This window comes from Trachypithecus francoisi, unplaced genomic scaffold (assembly GCF_009764315.1).
Source record: "Trachypithecus francoisi isolate TF-2019V2 unplaced genomic scaffold, Tfra_2.0 Lachesis_group0, whole genome shotgun sequence".
Classification (NCBI taxonomy): Eukaryota; Metazoa; Chordata; class Mammalia; order Primates; family Cercopithecidae; genus Trachypithecus; species Trachypithecus francoisi.
In genome coordinates, this window is record NW_022681453.1 from 135,898,929 (window position 1) to 135,913,036 (window position 14,108).

Genomic DNA, 14,108 nt, shown 5'->3' on the forward strand with positions numbered 1-14,108 from the left:
CATTATTGCTCAGAGCAAGACCAGATGCATCTGCTCCTTTGACTTCTTAGCAGGAAACAAGGCTGTAGACAGTGCCAGAGGTTTTTTGTTTGTTTGTTTTTTGAAACAGTCTTGCTCTATTGCCCAGATTGGAGTGCAGTGGCACAATCTCAGCTCACTGCAACCTTCCTCTCCTGGGTTCAAGCAATTCTGCCTCAGCCTTTCGAGTAGCTGGGATTACAGGCACGCACCACCACGCCCGGCTAATTTTTGTATTGTTAGTAGAGATGGGGTTTCACTATGTTGGCCAGGCTGGTCTCAAATTCCTGACCTCAGGTGATCCTCCAGTCTCGGCCTCTCAAAGTGCTGGGATTACAGGCATGAGCCACTGTGCCTGGTCCAGTGCCAGAGTTTCACATCACAGCTTTGCTACCCAGAGAGGGTACTAGATCCAAAATCCCTAGGAAGGACTCTGGTTGATGTAGCTTAACCAGTCAGGGTCCTTCACAACAGGTATTCCTGGCAAGGGGGTAACCTCCCATTTGAGGCTGTCAAAATAATGTGCATACTTCAGTAGGTTGTTAGAAGTGGCCTCCTGGTCAGTGAATCATCAGTGGGATCAGATAAAAGTTATTCCTACCAGTTTTCCAAGAAATAGGAAACTTGAAAGTTCTGCTAAGAACTAAGTCCACACGGAATGCTGGAGATTGTGCTGCATAATGAACTCATTTATTTGTGAGTGGTAGTCCATGAAATCTATCTATCCTTTCTTTGCCAGCAGGCTTTCAGCAATCTGGATTTTATATTCTATCAAGACAAAGAGTAGAGATGACTCAAATATTTCTAACATTTACAGAGCGCCTAACGACATGCCCCTGGTACTTCCCTAAACATTTTACATGTGTCATCTCCTTTAATCCTCACAAGAACGCTATGGTCTAAGTATTATTATTCCAATATAAAAGAGAAGGTTGGGGACAGTGACTCACACCTGGACTTACAGCACTTTGGGAGGCCGAGGCGGGAAGATTGCTTGAGGCCAGAAGTTGGATACCAGCCTGGGCAGCATAAGGAGATTCCCTTCTCTACTCCCCCACTCCTGCCAAAAAAAATTAGCCAGGCAGTGTGGCACGTGCCTGTAGTCCCAGCTACTCAGGAGGCTGAGGCAGGGGGATCGCTTGAGCCCAGGAGTTCGAGATCGCAGTGAGCTATGATCATTCTACTGTACTGCAGCCTGGGTAACAGAGACCCTGTCGCTAAATAAATAAATAAATAAATAGACCTGAGTTGGAATATCGGCTCTGGAGACCTTAGTGTAACCATATGCAAGTGTTTACTCAGCTATTAAATGGGACTAAAAGCATTTTCTTCTCAAGAATATACATAGCACACCACCAAATCCTCTAGACATCGTATTCCCCATCCATCGCCCCGCCCAGTGGACCAGGGATGAAGCGGGGATGCGCCAGGGCATCCAGGTTTGTCACCAGGGGGCGTACAAGGCCCTCAGTTTGGCGGGCGGCGGGACAGGGGCCGGCCTGCGCGCGCATGCGCCGTGATAAAAGGCCGGTACCCCGGGCAAGATGGCTACCAAGAGTATCGCTTCCCGCCTCCGGGGCTCCCGGCGTTTTCTGAGTGGCTTCGTGGCCGGGGCTGTAGTGGGCGCTGCGGGAGCTGGGCTCACGGCCCTGCAGTTCTTCCGGAGTCAGGGCGCTGAGGGATCGTTGACAGGGAAGCAGCCGGATGGTAAGTCTGTGGGCCCGTCCTCCCTTCCCTGGCCCAGGTTTCGGGCTCCGTCTCCTACCTGGGATGTGAATGGCAGTGCCTGACGGACAGCCTTCACCGTTTGCTGGGCCCCGAGCCTGGCCCTTGGTTTCTGACCTTTATTCTCCCGGCTTGGCCTCCCCTCCTCACCTCGCGTCTGGCCAGCTTCCCTCGTGTCCTTCCTTACCCCGGGCATCTTAGTTTTCTTTACAGAACCACCCCCCCCTCCCGCCCGACTTTCTTCCCCCAAATTACTCATCGCGATATCTATGTTTTAATAGAAGTCTGTGCCCTCCACTAAGATTGTTAGCTCCGTAAGACTTGAGACTATGTCTGTTTTGGTCTCCATCATCTAACCAGCACGGTACCTGGTACATAATTGGCATTCAGTAAGTATGAATGAAGGAATAAATTAATACATAGTTTTAGTAGATTAGTTAACTGCCCTTCTTTCGTCATTGTTCAGTTGAAGAATACCTGTTATCTCTCCAAAGTGTATAAAAACTCATGTTGCAATGAGTACCTTACATTTGACAAAAAAAAAAAATTAAGACGTGCTCATTTCTTACACTTTGTGGATGTGCCAATTTAACTTGCTCCTTTGGATACTTGGCATCTAGCAAGAGAACTACCCCCTTGGTGGGTTGAGGATTTGAGAAGGCATCAGGGGAGGATTATCTCGAAACCGACTCACTATTGATTGTGTGCTTGGTTTCTCCCACTCGGAAAAACAGTACCAGTTTTACTGTCATCTTGCAACAGCACACATATCAGTGCTTCAGAGATGATTTGGAAATTTGATGTGAAAGACTAACAAGATCAAGTCTTTATTCAAAAGTTAACGTAGTAGCTGCAGTTTATTTGTTGATTATAGGCAAATCTGTACTTTGTCTACTATTTTCTTCATCTCATAAGTAATTGCAAAAATGAGATTTTCTCGTTGATTAGACTTTTGAGCCAGTCCTTTGTAAATCACACCGCTCTCCTTTTCCTTATACTCTTTCATTCTTAAGAGCCACTAATTGTGTGTTTGTGTTTTTGTTTTGTTTTGTTTTCATTTTTAGGATCTGCGGAAAAGGCTGTCTTGGAACAATTTGGATTCCCTTTAACTGGAACAGAGACAAGGTGTTACACTAATCACGCTTTGTCTTATGATCAGGCAAAGCGGGTGCCTAGATGGGTTCTTGAACATATATCCAAAAGCAAGATAATGGGTAGGTGGTTGGACAAAAAAATTGAAGTAACAGTATTTATGAAAGATGTCTCCAAATTTAAAACAGGATGATTATTAATATTCTCAATCTTTTTCATATCATAGCACATGTAGAATATTATATTTGTATAACTTACTGGTTAAATCAACCCTGCCTGGCAGCCAGAAAGCCAGACCCTTTCCAGCTGTTTCAGGGCGGAAAATATCCATATCTTGACACACTAGTTGGGAGGCTCTGTCATAAATATTACAGCAATGAGCACCATTCAGTTTACCTTAACAAATATTTATGTGTCTGGCACTGTAATAACACTTGGGGACCTATGTGTGACCAGAGTAGAGGATCTCTACCCTCATGACACTTTGAGTTGGGAGAGTAAGTTGACCTATCAAACAAATAATTATGAATGTATAATTATAATTTTTCCAAAGGAAGTGATTGCAAGTTAGTGTAGTATAATTAGGAACAGTAAAAAGTTTGATGAGAGGCTGGGCGTGGTGGCTCACACCTATAATCCCAGTACTTTGGGAGGCTGAAGCGTTTGAGCTCAGGAGTTTGAGATGAGCCTGGCCAACATGGCAAAACCCCGTTTGTACAAAAAATACAAAAATTAGCTGGGCGTGGTGGTGCACCTCTGTGGTCCCAGCTACTTGGGGGACTGAGATGGGAGGATGTCTTGAGCCCAGGAGGTGGGGACTGCAGTGAGCCAAGCGTGCAGCACCACACTCCAGCCTAGGCAACAGAGGGAGACCGTGTCTCCAAAAAAAAAAAAAAAAAAAAAGTGTGATGAGAGATTATAACAGGAGAACCTGATTTTGATTAGTAAGGCTTCTCTGAAAAAATGGACTGAAGAGTGAATGGAAATTACTTAGGCAGGGGGTTGAATGTGCCATGGCATGTGGAGAAGAGCATTCTAGAAAGAAAGGAACACTTGCATGTTTGGAGGCCCCCAATATGGAGAGGGGTTTTGTTCTTTTAGGGAACTGAAAGAGTGCCAGTAGGTGAATGAGGGAGAAGGTGATGTGAAATGAGGATGGAGAAATAGGCAGGTGTGTCACTTTATTCACGTGTCCTTATGTCTTGATAGGGTCCTGTAGAATTACCAGATCTTGATAATTAATGTCAAATTGGCTTCTAGGTAGATTCTTCAAGTTTACCCTCCTACCATCATTGTTTGTTCTCTCTCTCAACCCTCACCCATGGTGAGCATTACTCAGCATTACCAATTTAATGCTGATTTTACTTGTGTTTATTGATTATTAGTGAGAGTTAACATGTTGTGAATTAGTCTTTTTTGGTAAGTTATTCTTTACCCATTTCAGTTGGGGCATTCTCTTTTGAATTTATTTGTAGAAGTTCTTTTATTTATTAAGGATATTACCTTTTGTCACAGTTGTTTTGTTCCCTTTTGTTATTTGCTTTTTAATTTGCTGTGTGTTCCACATATTCTCCTTTGCTTTAAAATGTGTGCTATGGCTATGCATATTAAAATGGTGATATTAAAGTAAGTGTGTGCCATTCTAGAGTGCATAGCAACCAGCAGAATAACAAGAGGCTTGGAATGTACTTGCTGTTGGAGAGAAACTGATGTAAGTGAAAACTTTATCCAGCATATAAGAAAACCTGGGCATTTTATATTGTATAATAAATCTTGTGAGCTGTATACTTTTGAGGCAATAAAATAGAGCCAATTAATATTTGAAATTAGGGAGCAATGTACCTGTGTTTCACTTGATTTTAATGTAAAAGGACTTCTATTTTCAGTAATGATGGACTGAGTTATTCAGATAGCATCTTCCTGCTGAAAACCAAAAATGTTAGTATATAAAAAGTGTATATACATATTTATATTTTTTTACTTTTTTTTTGAGATGGGGTTTTGCTATGCTGCCTAGGCTAGTCTTCAATTTCTGGGTTCAAGTGACCCTCCTGTCTCAGCCTCCTGAGTAGCTGGGATTACAGGTATGTGCCACTATGCCCAACTAAAAGCGTATCTTTTAAAAAATCACTTACGAAAAATGAAGAGCCAGCAGCATAGTGGAGAATTGCCAGGCTAGTGTTTATGGGAGAAAGCCAGAATCCAAAGAGGTAAGCGCAGTCTTGGCAAACTGAAACCACATTTGCCTTTGAATTCACAGCATTATGGGGTGAGGAGGATTGAAGGAAAGACCTAAGGCTCACCCAAGGTAGGTTGTCCTGTAGGTCCTGCAGTGTAGGAGACCCTTCCAGTGTTACCCTGGAACTCCAAAGGGCTACATCCTCAGGCAAGAGTGAACTAGAACTAACTTCCCTGCCCACTCTTGGGGACTACATGGAAGGTTGTCTTGGCATTGAACAGAGAAAGGTCAAAAGAAAGATAAAAGGTTTGTTCCAGAGAAGGTAAGGTCAAAAACTGGCTATCATGCAGACTTACAGCCCAAATCTGTGCATCGAGAGGAGATCAGGGAACCTTAATCCCTGAGCATGGTTTAATATGGTTCTCCACTGGTAATGTTGCTAGACACCTTACAGCAGTAAATTTACGTCTTTTCTCAAGGAAGATATCTTTTTAGGCCTTTGGAAATTCCTACAGATTGCTTCTATGTGACAGTGAGCACCAGCCAAAAATAACTAGGTGTAGAAGGAAGTGATTCCAATGGTAATGACACTTAGAAATTTACTAATGATAATTTTCCTGTATTCTTTATAAAGTGATTCTAAAAAGTTTACGTATATGATACTTTACTGTAAACTTTGGGATCTGATACTAAGTTTCTCTTGGCTGAATGAAATCACCTTGGAATCAGTGACTTCACTGTTCTCCATTTTACACTTCTTTGAATAACAGTCTGAGTATGTTTCATTTGTTGTCATAACTTTTGTAGTTTAAGAAGGTCTCACCTCACGATAGTGCAATAGGTAGTGTTAGGATTTGCTAATGTTCTCTGTGACAAACCATTCTGGAGGTGTCAGAAAATAAATAAAATCTGAGATTTCTTCTTTCCTATGTGGTACTCAGATACTCTGTTTTAGAAATTTCTGGGTGGAGCTCATAACTTAAATGTTTATTTTGTCATGGTTCAAGAGGCAGTAAGCAAGATATCAGAGACACTCTCTTCTACCCAAGGCTGTGCCTGCCTAGAACAAATTGTTTTGTGTCTATATATATCTATTATTTTAGTACACATAAACTTGTCAAATACAATCGTACAAAATACAATACATGGGTGTCTTTTTTGAAAAACAAGCATTTATTTAGTAGCCAAGCTTTTTATATAGTTTAGCATTTTGATTGTTGATTATTTTAACTTAAATACTATTCAGAGGAATTTTTCTTTAACTGGAAAGGCCAGAGTCAAAATTACAGGAGATAGCTACACTGTATGAAAAGCATTCTTTCCTGGACTAGTACTTTCTAAATTCAGATGAAGTATCTGAACTATCCCAGGAACTTGAGACATGCATGCAGTCCCTAATACTAATTGCTTGAAGAGATACCAGGCAGTAGCAGCCAGCTTGCCTTGCTTAGAGAATCTTGAGGGACATTTTTCTACTGATAACATACCCATGTTGTGTGTTTTTCTTCAGGTGATGCAGACAGAAAGCATTGTAAATTTAAGCCTGATCCCAATATCCCTCCAACCTTCAGTGCCTTCAATGAAGATTATGTTGGAAGTGGGTGGTCACGAGGACACATGGCTCCAGCAGGAAATAACAAATTTTCAAGTGTAGGCATACTTTGGGGGAGGGATGGGAATATGGGGCTGATGTTATACATACAACAGGAATTAGAGATTAAAAACCTAGGAGCTAAACCTTAAAACTTGAGAATTTCCATACTCTTACTTTTCTTCCTGACTTTATTTCTCTTCTTTCAATCACATGCCGAGACATTTTTAAACAGGCTGAATGAGGAAAACTAAGTGCTATATGAAGGGAACTAGAAAGCCACTGGGAACTGAAGCTACTCACTTTTTTTTTTTTTTTTTTGAGACGGAGTTTCACTCACTCTGTTGCCCATGTCGGAACACAATGGCTTGATCTCAGTGCACTGCAACCTCTGCCTCCCAGGTTCAAGCAATTCTTGTGCCTCAGCCTCCTGAGTAGCTGGGATTACAGGTGTGCGTCACCATGCTCAGCTAATTTTTGTTTGTTTGTTTATTTATTTTTTGAGATGGAGTCTTTCTCTCTCTCGCCCAGACTGGAGTGCAATGGCACGATCTCAGCTTACTGCAACCTCTGCCTCCCGGGTTCAAGTGATTCTTCTGCCTCAGCCTCCCAAGTAGCTGGGATTACAGGTGCCCACACCACACCCAGCTAATTTTTGTATTTTTAGTAGAGACGGGGGGTTTCGCCATGTTGGCCAGGCTGCTCTCAAACTCCTGACCTCAGGTGATCCACCCGCCTCGGCCTCCCAAAGTGCTGGGATTACAGGCATGAGCCACTGTGCTCGGCTACTCACTTATTTTTAATTAGTTAATTAGAGACAGAGTCTCGCTTTAATGCCCAGGCTGGAGTACAGTGGTGGAATCATAGCTCACTGTAGTCTTGAACTCCTAGGCTTATATGGTTCTCTTTCCTCATCTTCCCGAGTAACTAGGACTACAGTCATTGCCACCATGCATGGCTAATTTATTTTGAGAAATGTTTTTAATTTGCAGAAAATATGTAGAAATTCATAGAAAAGGTGAAAAAATAGTACGACAAACATACTGATACATTTACGTATACATATGTAAATTCTGCAACCATTGACAAAGTTGCAGACATAATGTTTTATTTCTAAATAGATTGCTCAGGAGTATGCATCATCTAAGAATAAGGATGTTTGTATATATGAATATAATATAAATACAAGTATATCAAGAAATGTATACGAATACATTTTTATATATTTGTGCAGTAATATTATCTAAAATACAGTGTATAGTCAGCTTTCCCACATGGTCCTAATTATGTCCTTTATAGCTTTTTTGATTTAGTATTCAATCAGGAATCATGCATTACATTTAGTTATCATATTTCTTTAGTCTTCTTTAATCTAGAATGTTTTTCCTGCCAAAAAGTGGAGGAGTGTCTTTCATGATATTGACATTTGTTACGTGAACTATTGGTGATTATGTCATTAAGATAGTAATTCTCTACCTTGGACACTCATTATAGTCACCTGGAGAAGTTTTCACAATCCTGATGCCCAGATCTGAACCTCATACTTATAAAATTGGAATATCTCAGGGATGAGACCCAGGCATCAATGTCAATTTTTTTTTTTTTTTTGTTGAGACGGAGTCTCGCTCTGTCGCCCAGGCTGGAGTGCAGTGGCCGGATCTCAGCTCACTGCAAGCTCCGCCTCCCGGGTTTACGCCATTCTCCTGCCTCAGCCTCCGGAGTAGCTGGGACTACAGGCGCCCGCCACCTCGCCTGGCTAGTTTTTTTTTTATATTTTTAGTAGAGACGGGGTTTCACCCTGTTAGCCAGGATGGTCTCGATCTCCTGACCTCGTGATCCGCCCGTCTCGGCCTCCCAAAGTGCTGGGATTACAGGCTTGAGCCACCGCGCCCGGCCCAATGTCAATATTTTTAAAGCTCCCTAGATTATTCCAGTGTGCACCCAAGATTGAGAGCGACTGCTTGAAGAGAAGGTACTTATAGCATTGGCAGTTAGTATAGATCAGTGAAGAAATTACAGTGAGGCAGAGCCTTATTTGGGTCAGAAATGTGAAGTGAATGAACACATAGTGGCCAGATATTCAGAAGAACAAGGACGTTTTCTCTGCCACTTTTGAACTGTATGTTTGTACTGTACTAAAATAACTTTTGTGAAAATTGATCTCTATTGAGAAACTCTTTGCCAGAGGCTTAAAACCAGAATTTGCCCTTAAGCTTTGTGTTGGAAATATTTAGTTCTTAGAATTCACATTATAGGTTTGGATTTTATAATTGATAAGCATAGCTAACTACTTACTTTGTAGTCCTCATTTTGAATAATTATTATAAGAGCTTTCTGTCCTGGAATAATTATGGCTTTCATTTATTGAAACAAGTAGTCAATAATTGCCTAGCACTAATGTATAAATAAGAAACTGTTTTTCTGTGTCTTTTTAATAAAATGTATTTTAAAGAGGAAACATTTCAGTGCAAGTTACTATGTTTCTTTCTTTACAGAAAGCCATGGCTGAAACCTTTTACCTTTCTAACATTGTGCCTCAGGATTTTGATAATAATTCTGGATATTGGAACAGGTGAGGGATGAGAGTTTTAAAAACATGATTCTGTGGAAGATAAATGAAGTGACAGGAGAATGTACTGATGTGCCTGTTAGCTGTTTCTGTCTTTGTTTTTCAAAAGCTAAGCCTCTGAAGGTAAGTACATTGGGCCAGTTTTCTCTGCTGTATTTTGGGAGTACAATCTTCTACGGAAGATCAGACTTCAAAACATAGCCTGCCTTTTTGATCATGTTTGCCACTATTCAAAAGTCAAGTTTCAAAAGAAATGACTCAAAATAATAATCTTAGTAATTGAGGCAGCATCTTTTTTGAGTATGTTCAGTGAACACTGTTATTTTCTCTTGTATTCCAATATTTCTTAGCTTTTTAAAAAAAACAGTTTTGTATTTCAAGAGCTCCTGAGCTTTAGGCCAGGGTCTGTGGTTCTTGTTTATAGTCTCAGCATTTTGAGAGGCCGAGGCAGGAGGATTGCTTGAGCAGGAGTTGAGACTGACCTGGAACATACTGAAGCCTTGTCTCTACTAAAAATTTAAAAAATTAACCAAATGTGTTGGTCCATGCCTGTAATCCCAGCTACTCAGGAGGCTGAGGTGGGACAATCACTTGAGCCCAGGAGGTTGAGGCTATAATGAGTGGTAATTGTGCCTCTGCACTCCAGCCTAGACAACAGAGCAAGACCCTATCTCAAAAAAAAAAAGTTCCTGAACTTGAAAAAAAGTTGGAGCATAGCTTAATATAACTATTAACCAGTTGTTTTTTTTGTTTTTTTTTCTCCCCCTGAGACAAAGTCTCACATTGTTGCCTAGGCTGGTGTGCAATGGCATGATCTCAGCTCGCTATAACCTCCGCCTCCCGGGTTCAAGCGATTCTCCTGCCTCAGCCTCCCAAGTAGCTGGGATTACAGGCACACACCACCACACCCAGCTAATTTTTGTATTTTTAGTAGACATGGGGTTTCACTATGTTGGCCACGCTAGTCTCGAACTCCTGACCTCATGATTTGCCCACCTTGGCCTTCCAAAGTGCTGGGATTACAGGCATGAGCCACCACGCCAGACCACTATTAACCAGTTTTTGATAGAACCTAACTATAAAATAATCTGGGCCTTCTACATGTTTCTGACACTGTCAGGTGGTTTCTTTATGCATCTAAAACTAACAGTTTGAGGTTCTTTCAGGCTATTGTGTTTTTCCCCATATAGTACTTTGTGGTTTAAAATAATGAAGAGAGCACCCTGCATCAACGAGAGACTTCAGCAGTTATTAGTCATGGCGACATTTGTTTCATCTACATGCCATCACTTTGACACACTCAGATTATTTTTAGCAGATTGCAGATATTTTATCCATAAATGTTTCGTTATATATATTTAGAATATAAGGATTCTTTTAAAATATAACCACAGTATTATTAATGCCCTTAAAGAATTTAACAATAATTCTTTGTTACCAATTTTATAGTCAGTTCAAATTTTCTTGGTTGTCTTTGATTTTTTGTTGTTATTGGTTGGTTTGAATCAGGATTCAAACAAGATAGACACAAAAATTTGGTTGATATATCTCTTTAGTTCCTATTAATCTGTAGGTTTCCCTTTCTTTTTTTTTTTTCCCCCATTCAAATGATCTGTTGAAGATCTAGGATGTTTGTCCTAGAATTTCCTTTCCATATTCTGGATTTGCTGATTGCATACCTGTGGAAGCATTTAACATTTTCTTTTCCCAAGAGATAAATTTCTGGGAGGAAAACTTTACCTTGTGATTGGGTATATATATATGCTATTAAAAATAATTTAAAAAAATTTTTTTAAGGCCAGTCAAGTGAAGCAGTGGGAGTAGAGAAGGAACAAGGAAGTGTGTAACCGGTTGTGAACAATTAGTTGTAAACCACTGCACTTATACCAGCCTATAAAAATAATTGGATTTTACTTTTTAGATAAGAAACTGAGGAATGAGGAAATGCATTGTTATCTCTCATTTAGAAATCTCTTCCAACTGTGCCGGGTGCAGTGGCTCATGCCTGTAATGCCAGCACTTTGGGAAGCCGAGGTGGGCAGATCGCTTGAGGTCAGGAGTTAGAGACCAGTCTAGGCAACGTGGCGAAACCATGTGTCTACTAAAAATAAAAAAAAATTAGCCAGGTGTGGTGGCACACACCTAAAATCCCAGCTACTCAGGAGGCTGAGGCAGGAGAATCACTTAAACCCAGGAGACGGAGGTTGCAGTGAGCTGAGCCTTAGTGACAGAGTGAGTGAGACCCCGTCTCAAAAAAAAAAAAAAATCTTTCAACTGCATTGTAAGAAAGTACATATTAAAACTACTTGCCATTTGGGCGCCTGTAATCCCAGCTACTCGGGAGATTGAGGCAGGAGAATCTCTTGGACCCGGGAGGCTGAGGTTGCAGTGAGCTGAGATTGCACCATTGCACTCCAGCCTGAGTGGCAGAGTGAGACTCCATCTCAAAAAAAGAAAAAAGAAAAAAAAATACTTGCCATTTTTATCTGGTAAATTGACAAAAACAGTTTTTAAATGATAAATCCCAGCATTATAAAGATTGTTGTGAAACTGCTGTTGTATTTTGGAGCTTATAGAGTAAATTGATATAGCCCTATTAAAAATGTTAGTTTTACATATGATGACCAGTTAAAATAAATACATTCAGTATTTCTGGTCCTTGAAATTTATCTGAAGGAATTGATACAGTGTTGCATTATTTAAGAAATGTTAACATAAGCCCAATTGTCCTGCAAGAGGAATGGTTAAATAAAGTATATCATCTTGTTGGAATGATATATAATTCTTGAAAGCTGGTTGGGAATTATGGCATAAAAAAAGTTTTAAGTTCATGAAATTTGAATTCCAGAATGTACTCTGAGTGCACATAAAGAAAAATGTAGATAGTTTTGTTAGTGTATGTGATTTTTAAGGTTTTTCTGTGCAGTAAGCAAACTGGGAAAATAATTGTTTGTATGCTTATAATATTTTGTGCTATGTTCTTGTTAATTTCTCAAATGCAGTTTTTCTTGGTATCTTTCGTAGGGATTGATATGATTTGCTGCTATCTTACACGTATATATGTGAGAATATCATACTTTTTTTGATTTGTTTTTTAGAATAGAAATGTACTGTCGAGAGCTGACAGAAAGGTTTGAAGATGTTTGGGTGGTATCTGGGCCTTTGACATTACCTCAGACTAGAAGCGATGGAAAAAAAATAGTTAGTTACCAGGTAAGGATGTTTAATAGTCAGGTTTATGTTATCTGTATGATATTATAATCTCACTTTGCATTCTGCTTTTTATTTTTGTTTTCATCATTTAAAAAATTTTGCATTCTACTTTTTAATTTCACTTATTCAACAATATTTATTGAACACCTATTAGGCGTGATAGGCATAGAGAATATAGTGATGAATAAAAGCAACTATTGACTTCAAGGAACTCACAGTTTAGAGTGGAAGACAGATGTTAACAATTACATTAAAGTGTGACAGGCTGTAATAGAAATAAACACGGTGTGGTCTTGTGAAAGGACTGATGGGCTCTACTCATATGGGTCAGGAATGCTTAAAAGAGGAAATGATATTGAGCTATACCTTGACAGTTAAGAGTCAGGGGTGGACCCTGAGGATTCCAGAGGATGGAGCAGGATGAGCACAGGACATTTGTGGTCAACATCAGGGTTTTGGGATTTATATATCATTCATAAAGGTCGGAGCTTATGGTGCAAAACAGTGTGGGTGGCTCAAGGGGGATGAAGAGCTCCGTAACAACAGGTGGACGGGTGAGATAATATGCGACTTTCTATTCTATGATGAAGACTTGGTTTTTAATTTTTAGGCACTAAGAAGTCATAGATTTGTTTTAAGCATGGGATAAATGTGATATTTGGGTTTTATAAAAAACATTCTGGCAGTAGCATGTAAAGAGATAGGTGGGAAAAGGGAGCATTTAAAGGAGAGATTAGAGGCAAGGAGATGAGTTAAGACATACAAGCCGTTGGAGTGAGGAATAATAGAGGAACACAGGAAAGAGTAACCATGAATAAATAACTTGTTTGAGTGAGGAAGAGGGAGAAGTTCCAGATAACAACCAGATTGCAGGCCGGGTGCAGTGGCTCACCTGTAATCCCAGCACTTTGGGAGGCTGAGGCGGGCAGATCACGAGGTCAGGAGTTCAAGACCAGCCTTACCAATATGGTGAAACCCTATCTCTATGAAAAATACAAAAATTAGCTGGGTGTGGTGGCACGTGCCTGTAGTCCCAGCTACTTGGGAGTCTGAGGCAGAAGAATCGCTTGAGCCCAGGAGGCGGAGGTTGCAGTGAGCCGAGATCGCGCCGCTGCACTCCAGCCTGGGCGACAGAGCAAGACTCTGTCTCAAAAAAAATAAATAAATAAAAATAAAATAAAAACAACCAGATTACAGTGTTACAGTAAGTTGAAGAAATGGGAAGAAAAGCTTTTCTTCTAGAAGCTTCTTTTTTTTTAATATGCAAAATATGTGAGCACTTTTAAGACTGAAGAGAGATTAAAGATAGGAGAGTGTAATTAGTGGTGTGAGAGCTTCAGACATCTAATGTTGCTGGGAAATTCTTAGCTAGCCTTCCATATTGGTAATTTACAAAGTGGTATACCTGAAGAGGAGTAAGCCAAGGAAGTGCTCAGACAAATGGTGGGTGGGGATATGTCAGAAGGACATGTGAATCAGCTTGAAGGAGCTCCCATTTACCGTATCTGGTGCTATTGAATATCAAAATAAAATGGATTATAAACCTATTGAATTAAATAAGAATCCATACTCAATAAATATGTAAATACATAGGGTGTAAAGAAAAGCTTCTGCTTACCATAGAATGTCAGTTAATAAATTTGCAAGAATGAAGAGTTATACAAATCATTTTGCACACATCACCATAATTGATTCAGGCAAGAATCATCACTAGCTAAAAC

General features: G+C 40.2%; 1 protein-coding gene across 1 annotated transcript in view; it reads left to right on the top strand.

The window, feature by feature from the left end:
* The first annotated feature begins 1,496 nt into the window (after window positions 1-1,496).
* EXOG (exo/endonuclease G) overlaps window positions 1,497-14,108 on the top strand; it is a 35,585-nt gene continuing 22,973 nt past the window's right edge. Inside the window, exons 1-5 of the mRNA XM_033212074.1 lie at window positions 1,497-1,725; window positions 2,808-2,957; window positions 6,525-6,664; window positions 9,101-9,177; window positions 12,273-12,387. Coding sequence (XP_033067965.1) covers window positions 1,563-1,725; window positions 2,808-2,957; window positions 6,525-6,664; window positions 9,101-9,177; window positions 12,273-12,387 — 645 coding nt within the window. The 5' untranslated portion in view covers window positions 1,497-1,562. The remainder of the gene's footprint in view (window positions 1,726-2,807; window positions 2,958-6,524; window positions 6,665-9,100; window positions 9,178-12,272; window positions 12,388-14,108) is intronic.